General features: G+C 41.2%; 2 protein-coding genes across 2 annotated transcripts in view; one reads left to right on the top strand and one right to left on the bottom strand.

The window, feature by feature from the left end:
* Positions 1-1081: 1081 nt before the first annotated feature.
* Positions 1082-20699, bottom strand: AAGAB (alpha and gamma adaptin binding protein). Its single transcript, XM_042803845.1, has 10 exons — positions 20575-20699; positions 13323-13513; positions 12390-12486; positions 11534-11623; positions 9089-9172; positions 4315-4397; positions 3506-3599; positions 2579-2683; positions 1990-2039; positions 1082-1475 (listed from the first exon to the last, which is right to left on the bottom strand). The coding sequence occupies exons 1-10, from the start codon at positions 20645-20647 to the stop codon at positions 1398-1400; spliced, it is 945 nt and encodes a 314-aa protein (XP_042659779.1). The 5' UTR covers positions 20648-20699; the 3' UTR covers positions 1082-1397.
* A 78-nt stretch (positions 20700-20777) lies between these two features.
* IQCH (IQ motif containing H) overlaps positions 20778-25434 on the top strand; it is a 71321-nt gene continuing 66664 nt past the window's right edge. Inside the window, exons 1-4 of the mRNA XM_042803844.1 lie at positions 20778-20917; positions 21577-21693; positions 22053-22150; positions 22488-22602. Of these exons, the coding sequence (XP_042659778.1) occupies positions 20864-20917; positions 21577-21693; positions 22053-22150; positions 22488-22602 (384 nt within the window). The 5' untranslated portion in view covers positions 20778-20863. The remainder of the gene's footprint in view (positions 20918-21576; positions 21694-22052; positions 22151-22487; positions 22603-25434) is intronic.

The raw sequence follows: 25434 nt of genomic DNA, 5'->3' as shown, positions 1-25434 counted from the left end.
TGCTCTTCAAACCACTGGTGAGGCTTCAGCTTTATCTCCTAAGAGTTGAAAACGCTGCGTTTTTTACCCAGAAAATGATTTACAGCGTTCCAAGAAGCCTATTTTTTCAGCTTTGCTCAATCTTAAAAGAAGAGGCAGTGAATGTCAAGAACCACTCTGAAAGCGCTTTCCACATTTAAAGCCGTCAAATAATTTAGGGAAAGCCACTGTCTCGAGACTCACAAACTTCCCTGACACGAACAAACAGACGTTGGAAAAGTGAATTTCAAAATTCCTAGATGGGACTGCTCGCCACCACACGGCGTGTGTCCCGAGCGGGCAGGAAATGCTCCGGGGGGGGCCCGGCCCCGCAGCAGGGCGGCCGCTGGCCACCGCGTGGCATTTGCCTCTTCTCCCTCCTGCCCCCCCCAGCCGCCTTGTCCTCCTTGCACCTTCCATGCTGGTGCTCTCCAGCGGAGACGATGACTTATATACTAAATCTAAGGAGAAAAGAATTTATTTCGAAGCAGCAGCCACCTGAGCCTTGTCCCCCGGCGCCTTCTCGGGAGCATCCAGGAGCGCGAGTCTGTAGCAAACGCGTCGCGTGAGAGCGTGGGGGTTTTTGACGTCGCAGCTTTTCTCTGCAGGTGCTCAGGACAGAACCCACCAGCGGCTCTGCGCGCGCCGCTCGGCCTGGGAGGCCCAAGCGCTGCAGGTCTGGGGAGGGAACTTCACCCCTGGAACAGCAGCAAAAAGTCTGCCTTGCACTTCATCCCAAATGGAGTTTCTAACGGGAACCCAGGGAGCGTGGCCCAACGCCTGACCTGCCGGGGAAGGACCACGGACTCACACACACACACACAGCTCAGAGCCTCTGGGCCGTTTTTAATAGCTTTGGCACTCAACAGGATCAACCCTGCAGCCTTGGCATAGCATCCCACGATAGGGCACCATTCAGCAACTTCCTCTTCGTGGCTCGTATAAATCTGGTTTGTTTTAACTAGTAAGTCAGCTGTAAAGCTACATAAAAGCATCAAACAGGCTTACATCTAAAACGTGGAGTTTAGAGTTAAGTAGTCACTTAACAACCACCAGCCATACGTAGAAAGAGAACTGGGAGTAAATTTGTTTATTTAAACTCAAAAGAGGAAACAGTAAAAATGTTAATTTGAAAAATGTAAACTAATGATTATTTCCTCTAACTGCATGCATCGCCTTCCAAAATTCTCCGAGAGAGAATACATGAAGAGTCAGGCAAACCCACTCTAATAATGAGGTGCTGCGGAATGTGTTACTTACTGCAACAGTACGGAGAATCCTTTAACCAAAGGAAGCAACTAAAGCTAAATGGGGCTTTGCACAATGAACACAGATCACTCTTTTAGGATTTTTTCTGTCGCTTACAGCTACGGAAGAACTTAATTCTCTTCATCCGAGGAGAGACCTTCGATTTCATCTCTGTCTCCCCCAATTGCCATCCAGAACGCCTTGGCCACCTAACAACGGAGGAAGAGAAGGGAAAGGGTGAAAAACTCCCCTCAGATGACCAAAGATTTTGCATTTACCATCCAAAATCCAGAAACTGAGCAGCAACTAAATCTAGCAACCGTGTCTCTAGGTACAATGCTAATCCTCTCTGAAGTTGAGAAATTTTAACACAGAGGCAAGAATTTAGAATTCATGGGAGGCCTATGTGATACAAAGCTTGTGCTAATTAGGGCACGATTAAATTTTCCTTGAGATCCAGGCTTTTCTATGGACTTAAGTGGAAGGTGGGTTACATCCTCGGCGACTGCAGGGCCTTCATTTCAGAAATTTTGAAAGGGGTAAGTTTTCCTCTGGTGTTTCAGACTTCCAGGTTAGTTACTCAGTTCTTAGGATACCACAGAGTCTTCCCTAGGACTGTGCCGTTTGTCCTTGCTACTCTTAACACTCTACAAGAGAAGTAACTACAGCTTAGAAAGGAAAAGCCCATTTTTAATGATTTCAATGCCCATCTCAAAACCTCACCTTTTCCGCGTGTAGTTTTCTCTGTTCATGAGGCAAGGTTGCAGCTTTATCTGTGAAAAAGAACATGACTTGGGTTGTCAACCTCAGGAGCGAGCAGGGAGAGAAATGCCTATTGCAGCTGTTCTTAGGGGACTGTCAAGAAACCAGTTTAAGATTACATAAAAGCAGTCTTATTTAGTAAAAGCAATTGCAGTTCCCAAACACCAGCAAGCCGATGTTTCTGAGCATATTGGATTTCACCTCAAACATTTGTAGCTTTAAACTGCAAGATCGGCACACAGTTGTAGAGCTAAAAAAAAAAAAAAAAAAAAATACAAAAGTCTTGTAGGTTTGTTTATAGAAAACTGGAGCATTAGTTTACAGTGGACAAAATCAGAGTGAGAGCAGTCGGCTGAGCAATATCTGCTACTTCCAAGAGCACTATCAAGATGAAGAGTAAATTAATGAAAAGATCAGCTCCTTAGAAAGAACCTCAGACAGGCGAATAGGAATTTGTACCATCTATCTTCCCCATTCCCACCCTGGCTTTCACGCCTGCGAGTGACTGAAATAGGTGGTACAGCTCCGCACTCTCTCCCTGGTACGTTACCTTTCATTTCTTTCAGCTTTGAAAAGAGCCTTTCAAAGTTCTCCAGGTCACCCTCTCTCGTGGTTAGGCTGGCTAACTCCTGAATGTCCGTATCTAACATAGGATCTGAAAGAAATGCGTACAGGTTGACTTCAGGTAAATGATTCTGTTTCGTCAGCAGGCATGAAAGTCTTTCTGATAAAAGCAGTATTTTAACATCTGCAAATCCCATTTGCAAATTCCAACCCCAGCGGAGGGAAAGAAGCATGCAGTTTACTGATTGTTCATACAGACAACTCATGGGCATCGTTACAGTGGTAATTAATTTTGATACGTTGCACTGCAGGAGTGTTTGTGAGCTCATCCAGTATTTAAGGTTTCTTGCTTATTATAAAATGGTCTAGGAATGACCACAGAGTACCTTAAAGAGTAATAAGACTACGCTTAGACCACAACTGACACCACCCAACCTTCAGAAGATCTTCGCATACAGCCTGGAACAAAGTCCCAGCCCCTGGAACGGTGCAATTATTTAAGGACCTGTAGCTTCAAACACTTGACCCCCATAGGACCGACCCAAGCAGAGTGTGCTTCCTTCACCTCCTGCTGGGTCGAGCTGTAATGGTTTTTCTCTGCAACCATAAAGCTTGGAGCTTTATTCTTACAAAGACGTTTCTAGATATACGCAATCCGCGCGTCAGAAAATTTCACCTAATCAGATCTGAACGTTTCCAGGCGGCGGCACTGCAGGGACTCTGTCCTAGCCAAACTTGGGCCCGTTTTTTTTCAGGAAGGAGAACCCCTGAAGTCTAAACAATTAACCTCTCCTGGCTCTGGCAAGCTCGCTGGTGCCGTACTTTTCATTGAGAAGAAGCCGGCGGCTTCCTGGGCCCGTCCCAGCCAGGGGTGGCTGCTCCAGGGTATCTGCCAAGCAGAGAAAGCGCTTACCTACAGTGCTGTCAGCCCGTGGGCTGTTTGTGCCAACTGCATCTTCTCTGTTGTCTGAGTGGGATTCCTCTCTGTCTGCTGACGATGGACTGGGCTGGCAGGAAACAAGCAGGTATTAAAGAGTATCCAGTAATGCACCTAAAAAGCATCATCAGCAAATCAGGTGCTTCCCGTTTTGACTCCAAAAACTTTTATCTTCAACCGTTAGTGCAAAACCTGCACCGTGTGTATTATGAAAAGCCACTTTTGCAATACTATATATAGGTACTGCGTGAAGGCTTTCTCTGATAGCTTGGTGGTTATTTTTTTCAGTAACACTATCAAGTGATAGTTTTTGTTTTGCACAAAATACTGCTCTTGGATATTAATGAAAAACAACAGCTTGAATGGAGCTTTTCATAATCTTTCCTTGGCTCCAGTGGGTTGTCTGGGGTAAAACATTTACAGAGTGCTGAAGTCGGTGTGATCGACACCCGCCCCTGAGCACAGAGACCTCTCCGGGGAAAATGGTGAGTTCTGAGGCAATGCCCTGAGAAATAGCGAGCTCACAGCCATGAGGTGGCAGCTCCTAGGAACAACCGTCTCAGGAGGACTTGTACGAAAAACGCGGGTGGTTTTTCAGACTTTGGAAATATTTCCTCTAAACCATTCCAGCAGGCTGTGAAGCATCCCGTGAGAAAGGAGATGAAAAAAAAAAAAAAAGAGCCCCCCCGCCCCCAACCACCGAACCACCGCACCAAGTGTGAGGATAGGGAAGAGCAACACAAGAAACTAACAGCAAAGAACAAGAAATAGGAATTACTGTTTACTTCTGTATCTTGGTTCTCCTCTGCCTCAATGCTACAGTTGGCACCTGCTAAGGTACTGAGAAGACCAAAGCCCTGGCTCCTGTCTGAAGAGAAAACGGCTGTTAGTTTGACCGAAGATGCGGTATTGTCACAAAGAGCAGAAGGGATAGAGAATATTTCAGGGAAGACGCGCAGCACCCTGTAAAATCGTGCCAGTGCACTTGAAAATATATTTTAAGTTGAAATTTTTCATCTTCTTTAAGCTTTTTTTTAAACTATATTAACACCATTTACTGCTAAATATTCCAAACAGGGTATGGGTGTGTAAGCCACAAGAGATGTAAGCCCTTTTTACTTCTTATTTGATGTCATTGCTCTGTCAGGATTTTCTCTGGCAAATGTCTTTTGATTCCACACAGGGCAGTTTTCAAAATACAGGAGCAGCATTTGCTGTTACTGGCATTCAGTGGACCAGGTTTCCCCGTCCATGGGAAGCAGCACGGAGTCTGGGGTCAGATGCAGGAAATGCAACACGTGCCTTTGCTTATGCACACGTCTGCCAAATAGGCTGAGCACTACGGTAGTGGCAAAGGCAATGTTTAAATATCTACTGCAGAATTCATGGAAGGACCCAGCCATCAAATCTAACATTTCTTCACACTGCAGGGTCCTGTGGGCTTTCCACATCTGCTAACCTACTGTGTATTTCAAAGGTATTTTAAAATCCAACCTAAAAAAAAAAAAAAAGTGAATTCAAACCTAAAACTAAATAATCATCTAAGATAATAGATGCGGTGCAGTATTTTTAAATTCAATTGTATTTTTTAAACTTTTTAAAGATAAAAATACATGTCTAATAGGTGATATATTATGAGGTGGTTTTTTCTAAGCCATGATTTCAGCTGGTCTTGCACCGAAATATTTGCAGTTACACAAGGGACTCCAGAGTTTTTTCTAAAAATCTTAGCATTTTATTCAACTAAAAAAGAAATCATGTTAAGTTATTACACTACAAATAGCCAGGAAACAATGACTTGTGCCAGAAGAAAGACCTAGTATCACTTTTGAACATAAAAAAAAAAAAGTGTTCTGAATTATTACGCTAATGACTAAGCCCTAGACTGAAATGTTGCGATGATGTCATTTTGATGCACCCTCCAAATCTACTTGCCCATTTATACAAAATTGCATTCTGAGGAGCTGAATGCGTAACTAAAACCATCAGCTCTCTAGAAAACATGTAAACGTGTGGCCATTAGAGAATTACTAAATCCTCATTTCCTGCTTAAGAATCTTCGCGGTGTCCTTAGGCTGCTGCGTGTCCTGTCCCGGTCCTCGTCTCCCCTCGTGCTTCCCCCACCCCCCAGCAGGTATTTGTTTCAACTGGCTCTGGTTTATACAGTTTCAGTGCTTTAACAGATCGCTCACCAAAGGTTTGGGAAGCGCTGAATCACTCTAGCCTTAAAATATTCAGTTGCAAGTCATGCGCAAGGCCGTGAAGTCCACCAGCTAAATTAGCAGGCAATTAAGGGATAAAAGATTGGGACTCGCGACCCAAAGCAAAGCTGCTTCCCCAAGTTTCAGCAGGCTGAGCAAAGAGCTGTCTCTAGAGAGACTGTAAAGATGGACACGTAGCCAATTTCTGAGTCATCTGAAGCTAGACTGGACGCTGCGGTCCAGAATGTGCTTGAGAGAGAACGCTCCCCCATGGGCAGAGGGCTGGATGAAGTGACCTAAGCATGTGCCTCTTTCCTATCTATGACTGGAGTTCATCCTCTACAGAAAAACGACAGTGGCTCCATCCCCCTCCCCACCTCCTGCACCTAACCTCAGCCAGCGTGATTACAAAACGTTGTCCTGGTTCGAAAGGACTGGAACCTACAGCAGGGATCTCTGAAAAGCAGCTCTTTGTTTCTGGATCCGTGGTTAGGGAGGTGGCAGACATAACACTTGGTTGCAGGCACACCCTTGAAAAAGCCTTCCTATAAACTCTTTTTATTGGATGTAAAAAGTTATTTCAACATCTGGGTGCAATTCAGGAAGTGGGTGATGCCTTACACAGTGTTCTTACAGCATCAGGGCCAAAAATTATCTCACTCAACTTATTGTAATAGCTGGTGGCTCCGTCGTGATGGAGGCTCTGTAGTGTCACAGGTGTCACTCATCAATAGTTGTGGAGCTTTGTGCTCCGAGCATGGCTTGGAGATTCATAAATGCTCATTTCATAGCAAAACGTTTTGCACTGTCTGTATCTACTATTCTTCCATAGCCTGTCTCTAGGTGACGTGTGGTGACCCTGACTTCCATACAAAATTGGAACTAAAAAGTCAAGATTCGTTATGTGTTTAAATAACTTCAGTTTAAATAGCCCCCCTAAATCAGGTTAATTCTTTGCAAAGAGAGCCAGGCTAATTCCTGGCCCCACCCCAGGCAGCCAGCTTCAGCTGGGGTCACTGAAGCAGGTATTTAAGCAGGAAAGTAGCACCTTCCAGAAGGCAACCAAGTGTTTCTCTTGCAGGACAACTAGCTTTGCTCTTGAAGGAATATCTAAAGGCACCAGCAGTGCTCTACCTTTGTGGGGGGAGGATGTTAGCCGAAGAACTACTCGCGCTCTTCTGCACAAGGGGAAGAAAACCACCCGAGTCTCAGACTGAAGAGAGCTCTGAGGCCTGGAGAACCAACAACTTTATACCAACTACGGGAGGGACCTGCCCTCTGGAGACTCTCGGGTAAGAGCGCTTGCTCTTCTTTCAATAGAGACAACGCTGCTTTATTTACTCACAAAGCATGTGGTATTACTTGATGTAAAAACGTTTAGAATTCAACCAGGCTATATTTAATACTTATTTTTATCAATTGGTGTGAGAACAAATGTATCTAATGGTTAGAGGAAAAAGCCAAAAGGTCAAGAATTTTTCTTAATAGGTGCGTGAAAAAACTACTTTGTAACTTAAGAATTGTGTTTGAGTTTCAGATGAAACAACTTAAAATAATATAGGTTTAACGCTTGTACTTGAAAAAAATAATTCCTGCTCTGTCTGTAAACTTAAATTCTAGTACAAAGAGATAGCTGAGGTAAGGCAACAGTGTGACACTAGGTTTTTGGATACTTACACTTAACAGTGTCATAAGCATTGGCTGCTACGCAAATATCTTGTACTCTATGAAAACTCTTCAGTGAAGTACAACTGCATGGTTTCTAAATGGGCAGCTGTTACAGGTAATTCAGTAGAAAAGCTAAAGTTTAATTTACATGGAGGCCAGTTTCCAGGATCAGGAGGAAGTTGAAAACAAAAGATATGTTACAGGTTGTAAAAGGTTTTATTTTAAGTGAAATGAGCTCAACAATTTCCCTTTGAAGGCACAGTCAGGCTGCGGCAACTTCCCAATATAGTTCACTTCCTGGGGGGTTTGTTGTAATGTGCCTCAATGCTGTGTGGTTTCTGTAGTGTGGAGATAGAAAATCTGGATTTTCAAGGAGTCTGACCTTTACGGAACACGCTAATGATGCACAGGAATTTCCCCCACGAAGAACTGAACATATGATTAAGTTCTGTTCTTCCGTAACGTGGCATCTGTCAAATGCAGGAAATAAGCTGCTAAGAAAACTGGTTTAGCACCCGTGAGATAACTTCACACCACCTCAAATGGCTATCTACTCCTCTACAGCGGTTACATGAACTTAGAGCCCACCTCAACCTCCTCCTGATACGACATGAGAAATACTCAAAAGGCTATGTTAAAAAAAAAATTTAAAAGATTAATGGTTTAATAGCTTTTACCCTAGCTCTACTGAGTCCCGGTAACCATCCTGCAGTTAGAGGAACTAGAAGCCTCTCAGCACTTGAAATCGTTGCGCAGGTAAAAGACGAAGGAAGGAAGAAGCAGCAACAGTGGAAAATTGTACATCAGGGAGCAGACAGGCATTGGAAGGTCGTTAGTGGGATAAGACTTTGTGAAAGAAGAAATGTAAGGCCAAGCACTCCACAGGAGTTTAATCTTCCCACATTTCCTGCAACAGCTCGTGTTATCAGAAAGGTAATTAAAGGTTTTCAAGTAAATGGAAGCATCTACACTTGCAGTAACTCTGGGTTAGCCACAGCATTTCCTTTTCTAATGAGTCCAATTCTAAAATGTTTCTTCCAAAACTCTAACTCTGCCTGATAATCAGTTGTTTGCAGGAAATTACCTGGGGCTGCCTGTTTTTTGCACTGTTTTCACAAGATTCTGTGGTTTCCATGTACTCAAGCAGGGTTTTCTGTATGGAAGACAGTCCTTCTTGCAGCGCACTTAGTATGTCCTTCAACAGACATGTGAAATCGCTTCTTTGCCAAATCTCATCTCTGCACTTTGCTATTCTCATCCCCGTTTCAAAATTTTTTCTCAAAGAAACTAACGGATTTGGAATTTAACACTTCTACACGAAACCATGTATGTTTTTAAACCAAGCTGGTAATGACTAGCTATTTGCCGCTAGACTTTGGTGGAACAAGCTTTCATTTCTTCATTGAAACTGGAAGAGTTAGTGGAATATTTAACTCAAGTTACCGGTAGAGGGCAAGTTAAAGTACAGAGGGAAGAGGAATAAATCTCACCCTTGCACGTAAGTCTCTCTGTGCATCAAGGGACAATGAAAGCAATACCTGAAACCCTCCTATTCCACATAAAAGGTTGACGAGTGCTCTAGTTCTCTTTATACTGATGCAGCAGCAGTAGCACTGCAGCTGCTCGGTTTAAACTTTCGCTAGGTCTCGTGTTCTCCAGGATTCATGTAAGAGGAACCTGTGTTACATACCGCTCTTCATGACCACGTTGGACCACACGTTGGCATTCAAAGCTTGTACAATTCGTTTCACTCCGGTGGACTCTGGAAAATCATCTAAATGAAAAGACAAAGACATTGCACTCCTAACAATTAGACCAAAACCATTACGTGCCTGAAAGTAAGAAAGTGTGTGTCTGACTGCGCGTCCTATCTTACAGCAAGGGATACAAATGATTTATTTTGTTAGAGAATACAGATTTCTTGCCTCTGCTTCATGAGAGGCCAAAGAAATGTCAATTAACGCCTCACTTCTTGGTCTAGGCTTCTGGGTATTATGAACTGTGAGCTCTCAGCCTTTTGTAGAGAGATCTAAATTATGAGTGGGGGTTTTGTTAGGGATTTAGCATGAGGCCTACAATGTTAAAGAACATAGAAGTAAATTTAATGGTAATAGACAAATTTTAAGTTGCTGTCAAAAGCAAGGCATCTTTTACCCCAAGATCTTTTAGAATGCTGTATGGCATAAAAGTAGATGCTGAAATTGCTCTTCCTTCCTTTAGAAAGTAAAGAACTTCTGACAACTGCTTAAAAAAGGTGTAATGCTTGTTAAAAATGAACATGACCATTGTAAATCTCTCTCTGCAGCATCTAACTCCAAACGTGCCAGTAATCCTGTGGATTACAGTAACTTACTGGGGAAAAGCATTATTTGGACTTTGACTTATTTACTGAATAGATGTGACACCACTCTGTATACAGTCAGTTTTCCCATTTCCTCAGTTTAGCCAGCTTCCCATGTTTGTGCAGGTCTCAAAGCAATAGGAAAAAAAAAAAAAAAAAAAACAAAACCCTTTGGATACAAAAATGTGATTGCTTAAAAATCAAACTCTTTTAGGATGACTCAGGGACAGGTGCAGTAATTGAAACTGCCTTTAAAAATGCATTTAAACCTGTCTGTGACCCTTTAGGTCAAATATTTTGCCCGCTGTGACACTGTTGTTTGGTTTTGGTTTTGTATCAGAGTCATTATCAGGAGTCTCAGTTTAGAGTCCTTGTCTTTGCTGCGCAAACTGACTGACAGTGTAGTCATAGCAAGAGCTCCAGTTTGTTTGTGATGAGCTGCCAGAAATGTCATAATGTTTAAACAGATATTAGCCCAGTAAGTTTACTGCATCCATTTTATCTTTTCCAATTCATACAGCATGTTTACTCCCATATTTACTACCATAAAAAAATCTAAGATAGAACATATATCTTAATACTCCAAAGATTAACATCCTCAGTTTTTATTATTCCTGTTACTTGTATTATTTAAATGGTAAATAGCTTGTTCTTTACAATAATTATTCAGAAGGAAAAAAAAAAAAAAAACAAAAACAAAAACACAACAACAAAACAAACTTGATCCAATGTTACCAGTATGTCATTTTAAAGCTCTTCATAAGAAAACTTTAGTCTACAGTGTACCAACTTCCAATTTTTCTGGTTTCTATAAATCAGAAATACATGTGTCCCTCCCTAACAAAGTGCCAAAAAGAAAAGCACCTTGAGAGACATGGCAGGGAGAGGACGGGTGTTCTTAGCTACTCAAGATACAATTTCAATCTAGGCCTTTAGAGGGGGTGGGAGGGGAGGAACTTGAGTTCTGGCTTAGAAGACCTTTAGACCAAATTATTTTTGTTGACAGCTACGTACTTGGTGAACCTGAAATAGAGCAAATGCTAGTGACTAATTCCACTCAAGCCTGGAAATGGGGTCAGTTATCTCACTTTGGCTCTGTAGAGGTAAGATGTAAACACTTTCTTTGTATCACTGAAATGAGGAGATAAGGCTGATGCTGATAAGGCTGTCAGGAAGTGCACAGTCACTTTTCAAGAGTGGAACATCACACATCACGCTTCTGACTTTGCTTGATGGGTTTTTTCAAGTTATAAACATATGGTCAACCAGTGATTTTGAAACTGGTTTATTTCCTGTGTAACAGTTCGTGCTATTCTGAAATGTTTTTAACAATCTCCCTTTTTCAGCCTATTGTGTCACCATCTGAATAAGGTCTATATTGTCTTGGTATGTAAAACAGTTTTTAAAGCCTTTTTTTCAAAAGACAAAGAATTTTCCTGCCCTTGTGCATCCCTCTGGTTCTTAGTTTGTAGGTTTATTTCCAAAGCGGAGTATAAATGCTTCTACTCTATCAATACAGTCCTAGCACTAGTGTCAGAAAAATGAGCAGATATTATTTTTATGTAGGTTCTACATAAACAGCAGCTGTATTTGGGAGGAGACAAATGTAATTTCTTGGAGGGAATAACCTCCTCCTCCCGACCTTTTATAGCTGAGACTAAGCCTCACCAACTGGGAGCATTCCATGCTGTAATCCTGTAACATGTAAATAAAGTTATGCCCCTTGCAATTGTTTAGAAGATATTTTGGTGTACTTTTTCATTTTAAAAACTGAAACGGAAGTAGCACTCCTACCATCTTCATCAGGCAGTTCCTCAGGGCTAAGTTCTACCAGTTCAAAGCCATGCTTGATGCACCATTCTTGAGCTTTCTGTCTGTTAACACCTAAAGTTGGGAAACAAAAGTCCACACTAAACATAGACATTTAAGACTAATAGCAGCAGTTGAATTTTTAGTTACGTTTTATTCCCTCAAAGTTGTTTGCTTATTCTGGATTGTATAGGGAAAAAGTATACAGTGGCTGGTGTGGGTCCTCCATTCACTCTGAACTTCATTCCAAAAACTCCAAACTCCAGTCAAACAAACTCCTCCTTTGAATTCTTTTTTTTTTTTTTTTTTTTTTTCCCCAAATGTCATAAAATCAATGGCCTTGCACTGGGTACTCAAAGGGAAATGCAAGTGAAGTATCACAGTGAAAGAAGACTTGTATTAACTTTCAGTTTGAATCTGAATTAAGTTCCAGGGACATATCTGCACCTTACAACTCGCTGTTGTATTGCATATACTTATCTAAAACCAAAGCAAACATGCATATTTAATGTCCACGTGGTCAGAATAGATGATTGTACTTTCCACTGTAGTTTAGCAACCAATGCCTTTCCAGTTACCCTGCAGTGCATGCTGCTATACTAGGAAGGGGATGCACAGAGCTCACTTCAAGCAAGCTTGTAAAAATCTGATTCAGTTTTAACCACAACTGGCTTAAGACTTCTGTTCCGAGTCAGGAGAGTAACCTGGCTTTCCTCAATCAAGTCTTAGGCCCAGTCTCGCACAGATATTTTAAGAAATAATTGTGTTGGTTTAACTAGAAAATAAATTATGCAAGATTAGTAACTCCTAAATCAGTTTGGAACTTCTTTGGGTTTCATACCATTTTCAGATACTCTGTTACAAACCAGGATCATGACTTCTGGTAACCACTCTTCTGTCAGGGGAAGCCATTCAGAGACACTATCGAGTCCAGATTTCTGTAGGGGGAGGAAAAAAAAAAAGTTCTTCGGAATACATCCTCAAATACTTAAGTTATTAAATTAGTTTTACATCATTAATATTAGAATAAAAGTAATGAAATGAAGAAATATGCTAGGCTGCATATCAAGTATGTTTAAGATACTTGACTTCTAATCAGATTTTTACTTAAGGCTAATCGTGAGTGTTTCATTCTAAGCATATCTGGGTTTAACGTGCAGCTACTCTATCTTCCACGCTAAAGTGGATGTTCTGGGGGCTGGTGAACTACTCCCATTGCTCTAGTTTATTCTGAGACAGCCCAGAGATGTCTGGTTAAAGGTACCTGTGCAGAATGTGCGGTGTGAACCCATCCCCATCTGTGGTGAAAAACAGTTCCTTATTTAGAAGGTTATTTTTTTGGTCTCAAAATCTTTCTGGCTTTTGCTAAAGCACTATTTTCGCTGCTGCTAGCTTAGTAGAAACAATTTGGGGCAAAATAATAGCACCGAATCTTACGTTTAGCTCCCTCGTTCCTGGCTATCCTAAAGCAGCCCTCCTGAGCTAGCACCAGCTAGGAGTAAAGTTAGAGGTGGTGGGCTGGAGGATTTGCCTAACTTAGTGGCATATTTGCATCCTGTAAACCTCTCTTCCAGGTGGAGTATAATAGTGAAAGGGAAGGAACCTGCTTCCACTGGTGGCAGGCATAATTTAACATTGACCTACTGACAATTAATAGAACAGTCTAAAAGGAACGGATGGCACAAGATGAAGAGAATATAATTTGTGGTTATCGCTGTGATAAGGCAACGATATCATACAGATAAAACAATATAGTGAAGCAGAAGAGTCTTACTATTGTGCTGTCGAAGTACACAACAAATGCTTGCACTGATTCGGCAATATCTCCAGTAACAAGAAATGTGTTTGGTACCACACAGAGGTGAATATCTGCAGAATAATATTTATTATCTATTGTCCAGGGGTAAAAATTCACTCTTCCACTTGTGGTTGCACCCACAGTAAGGTCATCTTTTCCTGTGATACCTATATAAAAGAAAATGAATGAGACAGATGATAAAACTGGCATCAAGAAAGTGATTTGTCTAGAGAAGCTTGGTACAATGCCAATACAGAGCCATCTTTACTATAATAACATATATATTTAAGATCTTTAAAAATTCAAACTCAATTAGTTATTTTGTCCTAGAGTTTATTATTTAGCTTTCAAAAGAGTTTATTTTCTAGCTTTCAAAATAAAATAAGGTACCGAAGCTCTTCAGAAAGCAAGCTTTTTTTCCTGGAAATGCCTTTTAAAGTGTTAGCCTCAAACTCACTACCTGTAAACAGGCTGTATGGAGAGAATACCTAGACTTTATTACAGCAGTAACAAACCTTGCATGTTCATTCAGATGTAAAGAACTGTTTGACTGTGACTAAAACCTGAAGGTAACTAATGAGAAAATAAACCAAGTTACTACAATTCAGTTGTAATTCCCATTAAATTCCATGTAGGAGTTCGACAATTAAAATCCAAGGTGGTGCTTTGATAATGTAATGTTAAACACTGCCCTTCGTGTGCTGGTAGCAACCTGCACAGTGCCCACTCGCAGCGTGACAGCCACCTGGTGGAGTTGAATTATAGTTATTAGCTGAGCATCCCACTTACACCTTGCTGGAAAGGGGAGAATATCTTGTTCAAGCTGGACACTTTAAAACACAGGTCAATTTATATATAAAATTGACTAAGTCATCTAGAATTTCCTTGGGCATCAGAAGATTTAAAAAAAAAAAAAAAAAAAAGTATATGGGTTTTCAGAGATCTTAAAGGTCCTATTTAAAGGTACTGAGAGACAGTTCCTGAAGATGTTAGAACAGGCTGTTCCCCAAATAGTCTGGACATTAATTTGAAACTATCTGTACTTTAACAATATAAAGGCAGGAAAACCCCCTTGTCAAGGTTGCCATAGGAAGGTTCAATGATTTTTTGCAACTAAGTTCGAGAAATCTAACTGGAGAATGAGCACAGTGCACAAGGCAGCACAGAGGAGAGCTCTAAACCAGAAGGATTAAGAGCAGGGGGGGCAGCAGGGCCAGGGAGGGGATTGTCCCCCTATGCTCTGCTCTGGGGAGACCCCCCTGCAGTGCTGGGGCCAGCTCGGGGGCCCCCAACAGCAGAAGGACCGGGAGCTGCTCGAGCGGGGCCAGAGGAGGCCACGGAGATGCTGGGGGGGCTGGAGCAGCTCCCCTGGGGGGCCGGGCTGAGAGAGTTGAGCCTGGAGAAGAGAAGGGAGACTTTGTTGTGGTCTTTCCATATATAGGGGGCTTATAAGATGGAGAAAGACTTATTATCGAGGTCTATAGGACAAGGGACAATAGTTTTGAACTGAGAGAGTGTAGGTTTAGATAAGCTATAGGGAAGATGAGGATGGTGAGGCGCTGGCCCAGGGTGCCCAGAGCAGCTGTGGCTGCCCCCTCCCTGGAAGGGGTCAAGGCCAGGTTGGACGGGGCTGGGAGCACCCTGGGCTGGGGGATTTAGTTTGATATCTTTGGTAAACAGGACAATATTTAATATGTGACAGTTGCTACCTAGACTAGGACTTTCTTTTAAATAGTTATTAGGGCTAATGGAGATAGGTTGCGCCCTGCTTGAACATAAAGTGACGATTCCAGCAACTGGGAGAGGAAACGGGTTAGGCAGACAATGTCACCGTACATGTCTGAAACACAGGGATGCCTTTTATTTCCGGGATTATCTGTTGCCTAGCTTTTCAAATGCAAGCATAGTCTTAGATTTCTGCACTGGAAACCAGATGTTTGCTTTGGAGGTTTTGAATGCTACATAAAATATGCTACAGATTTCCCTTTGCTAGTGTTTTGACAGTTTCAAATAAATAACTAAATAAAAATCAGTTCTAAACTAACAGAATTGCAAGTCTGCCACAAGAAACTAAGAATAAGGGAGCCCCTAAAAATCACTGAAAACCAGAAAATCAGCGATAAGACTTAGAAAGCCCGAGGGAGGAAAACGGAGTGAGGAAAAGAAGTTGGTTCGGAAATCACTTCGGTGAAGTTAGCCACTCTAGCAAGAATACAAAAAGCAAGAACTTCTTACAGAACATTTTCAAAAGCTGATATGAAAGAACTTTCACGTTTGCTTTAAGTGACTTTTTTTTCTTACAGAAGAGTTCATGGACAAATTTAGGTCTCAAAGTACTGTTAGAAGAATGAGGACGTGTCCCATTTCCTATTACATGCCACTTGTTCCTCTATTTTAAGCAGTTGTCTTTCATCCCATTGTGCTTCTAATTACCCATCATTCATCCAAAGAGATTTTGCCAATCCCCTGTGAAATTTCTCCCTCAGTAAAACTGGATGTTGCACACTAAGCTCAAAGAACTGCAGGAACTTTCTGAAAGGATTCAGACTTGCTATGTCTCAGCCTGCGTGTGGGGTTGTAACAAATTACTGCAAGACAGCCTGATTACTCGTGGCAGGAAACTAAATGCAGTTTGGGTATCTTGTGAATAATTCTGTTCTCTTCCACAAAAGTCACTTGGAGCAATTAGGTTTTGGCCTTTAGAGTAAACAAGCGTGGGCTACAAAAGAAATACACGTTGCAACTCGGTTTGAGTTCTCAAGGATATATTCCATGTTGGCTTTGAGGATTACATTTGCCACCTCTGGATTCCAGGAATTTCTTTCCAAGACAGCCTATATTTTAATGAAAAAACTAAATTCGGCCAGAGTAGTTTCATATCTAATTTTAGAGAATATTCACCAGAATAAACACCATTAAGTTTTATTTGGATACTGAATAAACGTCTAGAAAATGAATATGGCAAAAATGGATGGCTTGTCAAAGTTCTCGCTAGTGAGTTACTCATTTTTAATTTTAAACTCCCCAGCCATTGAAAGTGTCAGTGGTTTGCCATCCAAAGAGCCTGGAAAACCAACTGAGTCACTCTGACCACAACAGTAGGCAGGCCTACTGGGCTGACTTAATTAGCTTGCCTGCTCATAGAGCAGAAGCCGCCTGTTTGGATGACAGGAATGCAAACACACTCCAAATGCATCACCATTAAAGACTACCAAAAACACACATGGAAAAATTCATGCCACAAAAGAACACTGCTTCGTGTCATTCAAAAACATGATTTAGAGTTCAAGGTCCTCTAAGAAATACTGCAAGTACTAATGCTGGACACTTACTGAAATAACTTTTACAATCTTACCAATAACTGCTGAATACTAATTAAGATGTACTATATTTCAGCGTCCCACACATCTGTATAAAAGCACTTTGGAGCAATAGAAGCTTCCTCATCTACAGTGAAATATTTGAGGCTAGGAACCAAATTTCTAAACCAGTATCACCCTCGGGTCATTACCTCCTGCATGCATTGGCACCATTCACCTCTGCAACCTCCAAAGCCCACCTATGCCAAGATCACCACATTTGTTGGACAGGGACAATTATCTTCCTCCAGTTTATCCCAGTTCATGACTGACTTTGCCTGTTTTCTATCAGAAAACCATTTAAGAACACAACAGCGACTGACAGACAAGATCGGATCATAGTTCAGTCCAGTGACTGGTATCATAAAGTCCAAACTTCTGCAGAATCTGTCTAGAGGAAAAGGTTTTTTACTTCCAGGCAGTCATTAGCTTATGTTTTTCAGCAAATTCATTAGTTGTGTCCTTTCTTTACTCACAAGTATCTATAACTTTTAATAAACTGGACAAAATTCTGACCAATACTTCTGGAAATTAATTTCAGCTATCAATTTACATACATGTTTGCTCACTTTACTGATTTAGACTTGTTGACTTTTAATTTCATGAGCCTGCATACAGACAAGGTAAATTAAACAATGGTTCAGAAAACAAGGAAGAAGACTTTGCAAAATTGTAAAATCTAATAGCCTTTCCCTTTTTGTAATACAGAGGCTTAGTAAGTGTTCCGCAGGTGCAGGGCAGCAAATACTTTTTCAAAAGGACAACTGGAGACCAAAAATAACTATTCTGAATGAGTGGAATAATAAACAAAGAACCAGATGTAGATCTCTTGCCACTTGCAGCAACGTTACCTGTTCTCTAATACCCAACTGATATTTAAGCACTTCTACTATATAGTGTGTTTAATAGTAATATTTTTTCAGAATCATTACGACTTCTCTTTGCGGGTTTTTATTTTTTTTCAAAGGGATTAAGGTATTGATCACTTTTCCTAGTGTTTTTCAGATTGAACATGTTCTGTAAGAACGTAATTCAGTTTTCTACAATGCCCTAAATGATCCCAAGTCCTCTTGGTAGGTACACCAAGTAGTTCTCATTCTGGGCCTTGAGAGCCACCTGGTGGAATACACCATAAAAAGTACTCCTGCAAATTACACAAGGAGTAAAGAGAACTCAGAAATGTGCTTTGGGGGAGGAGGGGAATGGTAAACAGTCAAAAAAGAAGGAGAAAAAAAAAAATCACATCAGACAGTATTCATCTTTTGGCCAGCATTTTTAAAAACTAAAACAATCTTATTTACTGTTTTAATTTGAGATAAATATATCTAAGAGCCAGTCCTATTCTGTGCATTTTAAATAGCTTTGTTTTGCCACAGTATCTAATGAAACAGAGCATTTGGGGTATCCCGTAGGAACTTGAAAGAATAAAAATATATCCAGCAAATGTGCCATAATATTCTTCTCATCTTCAAGCCGTTTCCTATTTACCAGGATGAAAACACTGGAAAAAGCTTTGTTAATTAGTCTGGAGAGTTCTGGCAGGCAACAGGAGAAATGGGCTCTCGTACTCCTCCTAACAGTGATCATTTTAAGTGGCTTCTTTCTACTTTATAAACCAGGTTTACCTACAAAATGTTCCAAGGAAGTCCAACAATATAGCCGCAAAACCAGTGATAACAGCAATAAGGGCTTTGTTTCATATTTCTGTTACAGACTCAAACCCCAACTGCTGTATGGATCCCACCAACCAGCACAGTATTTAATAGCATATTTAACCATATATATTGTACCTCAAACACTGTGCTGCCTCAGAGGTGCTAATATAATGGTCTTGTTCTCAGCATTGAGTTAAACCGTTTTCAAATGCCTTTAATCTGGAGTGCCACTTCCATGCTGTAAAAGCGCAAGTACTGAAAATTGTACAAGCATTTTGTCTCAATGCACCAAAACCCTCCAGCCCAGCCTGCTGCAGAGAGCCACGGCTGCCTTGTCCTTATCACTATGTCCCTGGATGTTTTACAATGTACGTTCCTCTTATGCTCCTGGATCTGATGTAATTTCACTCGATACACAAAGTAGAAACTCAAAATTCTCATGATATTTATTTTAGTAAATTATCATCTTTCAGAAAGATTTCAATGTCTTTTGTGAAGCAACCCAATTAGAGGATGCAAAGACTATCTATAAGACTCCAGTTTTGGTACAGGAAAACAATGGAATCCTAAACATTTCAAAGTGAGTACTCTTAAAAAAACACTGAAGTTTTAAGACTTTCTCAGATTAAATAGCATTTCTATGAAGCTTTTTGCTCGCCTCCCTTTTTTACTTAATTTGACTCGGAGAAATAATCAAAGGAAAGCTACAGGAACCTTGAACAATTTCTTCCAATTTGCTTATACCTTCCACACGAACAAGCAACAAAGAATAAGATTTTACAGAAACTTATTACTCTCTGGTATGGAATTCTTTAAATAATTCAATAGGAACCCAGCTGCTTTGACAGAGCAGCCTTTGACTGCAGACCTTGTACTGCCATTCTTGTTTCAAAACGTGGTTTAATGAGATAGAAGAAGCCAGTCCTGGGGGCAGCCTGTGCTTTGTCAGGCTCCTAGGTAAAATCTTCCTCTGAAACAGCCAAAAACTAATGCGGAAAAGGGGCTGGGGCTGTTTGTAAGTTATACATCTTAGTATGGCCATCAAACTGTTCCTGACTGTTGCCTAAAAAGCAAGACTGTATCAACAAGCTGTTAATGGCAAAACCACCAAGATTTAAAGAGCTTCTTCCTGGAATCCCCCTGGTTTTAGAATTACTAAAAATTCCACGACAGTTTCCTCCACTATCAGGTCTTATTTTCATGTTCCCTTTTTCAAGGCATAAAAAGAACTGGGTTCCAAGAAAACTGCTTCCTACAGAATGAATTCTACATATTTGACATGGAGTAAGTGTCATCTGCAATTCTGACAACTGCAGAAAGGAAGAATTTTTTAGTTTTCCCTTCTTTGTGCTTCTGCATTGGGACAACAAATGGTCTCAGACCCACCAGGAATTTCAGAAATTCTACCATCCTTAAGGTCCAAGATAGTCTGTTCACTTCAAAAATGGAAAGATGAAGCCAGAGGGACAGTATTTAGCCTGCTTTTGTTTGCCCCTTGCCTTTACTCCCTCTTGTTCTAGGAGCCACTGACATGGCTCAGTAAAACAAGGTAATTTTTGCCCTGTGAATGACCACAATGGGCAGCAGCTAACCTAGTGCTCTCATGAATCTGTTCATTTGTTATTGAAGAGAGTATTATTTTCATTCTCAGTCTCAAGGTAATTCTCGCATTATTTCATCCAGGTATAACTTAGAACAGTTTATTCACACTGTAAGATGGGGTAAGTTGTCAGTGGGTAACAAAGCATTTTGGGGTGTGGGTGTTGGTTGGTTGTTTTTTTTTTGTTGTTTTTGTTTTTGTTTTTTTTTGTCTTGTGGTGGTGATATTGCCTGTTCCTTGGGTGTCAGAAAGTACAAAACACACAATCCGCTGTTTTATACTGAGGAGGGAAGACATATGGTAAATTACAAATTGTTGGTAGCGGCAAGGTCTGTTTACAGGACTGCTTAATGTAATAATATCTTGTTCTCGGTTTCATTACCGGCTATCTTAAATAGCTTATTTCCCGTAAGCAACGAGGAAGCCCCTGACGATGCCAATTAAAGGCCGCAGGCCCGGCGGGGCTCGGCCGCTCTGGGGCCGCTGCGTGGGGGGAGAACAGCCGCTTCTGAGGGCCAGGGCTGGCGGGGAGGAGCTGCCAAGCCTCGGCCCGCAGTCGCGGCCAGGCCGGTGTCCCGCGGCTGCTCCCGGTCGCGGCGGAGACGGCGACTCACGTTTGACGAGCTCCTCGGCCGCGAAGCCGGCGGCGCAGCTGGTCACCAGCGCGAAAGGGCCCGCCGCCGCCATGGCGCCCGCCGCCGCGCCCCTTCCGGCCCCGCCGCTACCACCCGGCTGCGCGGGGGGGGGGGGAGGGCGAGGTGATGAGCGGGCGAGCCTTTCCAAGGAGGGAGCCGGAGGGCGGCCGGTTTGGTGTGCTATCCCTCCCCCTTCCCCCCTGCGGCGAGGCGGGTGGTGCGGTCCGGCCAGCGCGTCCCGTTGCTAAGGGGGAAGGCGGCAGCCGCCATGGCCGGCGTCGTGCGGCCGGGGAAGGAGGCAACAGCCGCCGTCCTGGTGCAGGTGGGTCCGGGCGCTGCCCGAACCGGCCCCGTCCTTCCCCGGTAGCCGTGGCGCCGAGCCCCCGCGGGACCCCTCCTCCCCCGCGGAGGCTGCCTTAGCTCTCGGCTGAGGCGCGGCCTGCTGCTGAGGGGCAGGGAGGGCTCAGCCCCTGAGGGAGCGGCTGCGGCGTGGCAGGTGGATTTGTGGGGGCTGTGTGAATGTTACGGCTCTTAGCGTAAGGAGGCCTTGACCTTTTTTTTTGGTTAACGCGGCGTAGATACACGTTTTTGACGTGAGCTGACACGATCTCCTCCCAGGCTGCCTCTACCTTCAGTCCCTCGTTAACACTTAAGATTTCTGTAGAGTTAAGCAATCTGTGCCAAGACAGATATTTGAAATATGTATGGAAAGATTATTTCCTGGCAAAGGACCTTAGTCTTGAAGTTTATTGTTGTTACTTTGTGAGATTTGTTCTAAAATGAATGTTTTTCAGGTTTTCTACAATCGTCTATTTTAAAGTCATGGGCTTTGTATTCTCTTATTTATAAAACTACGGAAGTATGGAAAGTCATATGTATTTTTTTCCATATTTAGGAGGCATTTATTTTGGATTAAATCCTGCTACACAATCCTATGAGTTTTACTTACAGGTATGATTTTTGTCATAACTGGCTTTTTAGGCTCAAGATGACCTTCACAAGCTTAAAGTGAAAAATACCAACTTGAAAGGAAATGTGGAAGCCGTGGATATTAGTGACCTTGAAACAGCAACTGAAAGAACTGAACTTGGTCTGAGAGTAAGTTAAATAGAGCAGATCCAGAAGATGATTCAGCTTTTGAGCTCTCTGTCAGGAATTCACTTCGAGTACACAGGGCTATGTATCATCCTGCAAGATCCCTTTCTGATTAGCAAATGATGGGATTCATCAGATACTACAGTTCAGAATGATGGTTTCCTTTTTTTGGTCATCAGAATTAACTGATCTTGTGCCCGTTAACCAAAATCAGATCTAGTCTAACAGAAATACAAAGCCTATCAACTTTTCCATTAAGTTGAAAGGCTTGCTAAATTGATTGCTAAATGAACTGAGTTAAATAAATTTAATATCCCTCATACCTTTGTAATAGTCTAAACATTATTTTTTCCCTCTAACAGAAACATTCTGAAAATTATTTAAATGCTATAAACAGACAAGTGTTAACTATTTCTTCTGCTGATAATAAAGAAGTACGTTCAAAAGAGCCCTCTAAATGGTAAGTGAAACAGCTGTTTTATTGCAGAGAAATGCAAGCAGCAAGACAGAAAAACTGTGGTATCAGAATCTTGTAAAGCAAATGGGAATATTGGCCCAGATGAGGTTATTTTGGTCATTTGCTATTTTGGTTTTATTTTAAATTAAACAATACAAAAGTAAACGCAGTTCTAAGTAGCAACAGCAACCTTCTGCTAACTCCTGTGATTTTGTGGCTAAACACAACTTTAAATAAAAATACAGTGTTTCACATTTAACCAGATGGAAGCAGTATGGGTTTAATAGGCAAAATCAAAGTAATTTTTAAAAACCTCACTGTTTGTTTCTTTCTAAATCAGGGGCCTTCATTTTGGTGCTCCTCAGAAGCAGCTTATTTTACCCCGAGTACCTGTTGAGCCCATGACTGTCCAGGCATACAGCAAATCAGCACTACGCATTTCTCAAGGTTCACAGGTCTGAAATAACATACTACTTATTCTGCCAGAGACCACATTAAATGAGTAGACTGGTGTCTTGTAGGTTGCTAGTTGATCCCATAATGTTATGTTCTGGCTCCACATGGATTCAGTTTTTGATAATACTCTATCTATGACTGAAAGTATTAAAAAATTCTCAGTAGAACGAGCAGGCTGGGAGATAGGAGCCTTCTACCAGTCCAGAGAAAATCAAAGTTAGAAAGGATTTCAGTATCATCATGGGTGCATCCACAAGCCTTCCATTCTTTATTCCCCCCCACCACCTCAAGTATATCATTAAAGAGTCCTGAAACCAGATGTTTGTTTGGCTTTAAGGTCGTCCCAGTCCAGCAAATACCATGTGCTTGACTGTAATTCTGCAAGTAGTGTGTTTAAAACGAATGGAACTATATATTGGAATAGCATGAGCACAGATATAAATGTTCGTGGTGTTTGAGACTAAAAGTGTTTTTTCTTTTTTGTTTTTGCATAAAAGATATGACAAATTGTGGGAAAGACTTCTGATAAATATAAGTTTTCTCCTTGAAATCTGACTTTTCGCAGTTTTTCATAAATGAAATCCTTGTTAAGGTCATTTACAAACATTTTGAGGCTTTATCTGGAGTGGTTTTGCTTTTTTATTCTAAGGTGTGAATTTTGACTGGTGCGTTCAAGATGGTTTCCTCAAACATATTTTGAAAACAAATGAAGGTAATTAGCTGAATTAAAAAACACCCATTGTCACAATTTTGGGTTATTACTGTTTAAATCCAAGGAAGCTTTGAGTGAGAGAGAACTGTAAGAGGCTCTCTCGAGTTCTAAGACTGTTGCCAGAAGCTACGGCTTGAAGCTACTTGAAATGGTGTAATCAGAATGAGAAGCCTAACACTTATATTGCTCATTAGCTTTGTAAAAGCAGTCCCAATCTAAAGTAGTATTAAAATATTGCTTCCTCTGGATAAGGTGCAATGAGATCTCTGATTTTTTCCATACTGCGTGCCAACCCTGTCCTGTATGAATACACTTATATTGTGGAAAAAAAAAAAAATTATCAGACTTCAGCTACTCTGTATGGTTTTTCAACTCTTCATGTGCACCAATGAGCTTAAATTACAGTGGAGCACATGCTCTGTCCTATCTTGGCTTTGTCTTTTCATTTCTGATATCTATAGCATCTACTTAGAAACGCATATCCGGTGGCAAACAAGCTAGCCCTAATTTGCCATTAAAAAGAAAATGGCAAACAGTGCTGTTTTGCCAGCTGTTCTACACACCCAGCATGCCAACAGAAAAAAAGCTTTTATTATTAAATAGTTGTGAAATCCAGCTGGGAAGTTATCACCTACGATTCCTTACTTCCTGTCTTTTCCTTACTTGTAGCTATAAACAGTTTTGGGTTTTTTTTAAGCATACTTTGGTGTCTTTTGACATTCCTTTCCACTCAAAGGAAATATTAGTGAACTGAATAGTTTTCTGTTTGCAGACAGTATTTCCGGGTCCGTAGGCTTGAAGAAATCAACACTTCAGCTTGTAGTGGTTCTGAGCTAAATTAATAAGTCACACAGTAATATTTTTGTGCTTTGCAGGCCATGGTGTGCCATTGAAAAGTAGAATTGGAGCGTAAGTTGTCTTTGTAGTAGGTAGGATGAAACAAGGTTGGAGTCAAATAAGCACAGATGCTATTTTCACATACGCATTGCTAGCGTACTTGTCATATGGGAAATAGCTTGCCCACAGGTGTCAGAACAGGCTAAAAATTATTGTTTGCTAACACATACAATATTTCTGAGTCAGCAGCAGCCAGATAAGACTTTGCAAATCTAGCTCACAGAGGGAATTGTGAAGAACTGTCCCCTTTTTTTGTTTCGTGTTTGTTTTTTCCCCCACTATGTGTTGGAATTGGATTTCTTTTTCTAATAAAGCTTGAGAACCATAAAGAGGTGTCTTTCTCATGCAGTAGTTGTACAGCAATGGCTGAAAAGACATTGTTATCCATAACTGGTAGGTGTATATGTTCAAATTATTTTTTTTTTTTAAGAAGACACGCTTAATTGAAAAAACCTGAACCGATGCTGGTGCAGCTTTGATTTTGGGGGGTGTTTTGTCTGTTTTTTCTAAAAATGGATACTTTCTGTGGCATTCTGAATGCACAGTTGTTGTTAATATCCTCTCATCATTAATAGAGTTAAAATGTAAATGAAAAGATGTTTCTAGGGGGCTCTAGGATATGCAAATGACATGAATAGCTAGACATGAAAAGTGGTTTAGCTACTGATAATACGGATTGTTTCAAAGATTAATATAATGCAGTCCATGCATAAAGGAGCTGGAATCTATTAGAAACCATGCACCACGTGCATCTGCAAAACTGAATTACGTAGTGAATCAGATTTGTTGGCTTACTACATTATAAAAACGCCCTCCACTCTGAAATTACTTTTGTGTTGAAGTAGAACAAGATTTGAACCATTTAACTGTTCTGAACATGTCAACCTCTTCTATATTACTCCAGAACACTCCATGGTAATGATTGAACACAATAATTCTCAATTTCATTGAGCATTATATCAGTGATAATGCACTATTCACCCTCCTACTCTCATCTTGTTCTATCTTGAACAATCTTGATGCAGAAGAAGCTTATATTTAAGACTTTAGATAATATAGATGGATGGATAATAAAGATAGAAGAGACCCATGATACCATCTGCTTCAGCTCCTGCAAATGTGGAATTGTCACTTGCCCTTCATCTAAGCTGACACAGTAACTATTATCATTTTTTTTTATTAAGCATTTCAATTCTTGTTATCCTGTGTGGAATCCACCACT

The sequence above is a fragment of the Tyto alba genome, unplaced genomic scaffold (assembly GCF_018691265.1).
Source record: "Tyto alba isolate M040663 unplaced genomic scaffold, T.alba_DEE_v4.0 Super-Scaffold_41, whole genome shotgun sequence".
Classification (NCBI taxonomy): domain Eukaryota; kingdom Metazoa; phylum Chordata; class Aves; order Strigiformes; family Tytonidae; genus Tyto; species Tyto alba.
The sequence above is the reverse complement of the archived record's forward strand: the minus strand, read 5'-3'. Positions and strand labels throughout refer to the sequence as shown.

What these genes read in the sequence shown, in the direction of transcription:
- AAGAB (XM_042803845.1), bottom strand. Translation starts at nt 20,647, where the DNA reads ATGGCGGCGGCGGGCCCTTTCGCGCTGGTGACCAGCTGCGCCGCCGGC. An exon ending in CAACGTGGTCATGAAGAGCG is followed by an intron (nt 4,398 to 9,088) that starts GTATGTAACACA and finishes TTTTCTCTTCAG; the next exon opens with ACAGGAGCCAGGGCTTTGGT. An exon ending in GAAAACTACACGCGGAAAAG is followed by an intron (nt 1,476 to 1,989) that starts GTGAGGTTTTGA and finishes CTCCGTTGTTAG; the next exon opens with GTGGCCAAGGCGTTCTGGAT.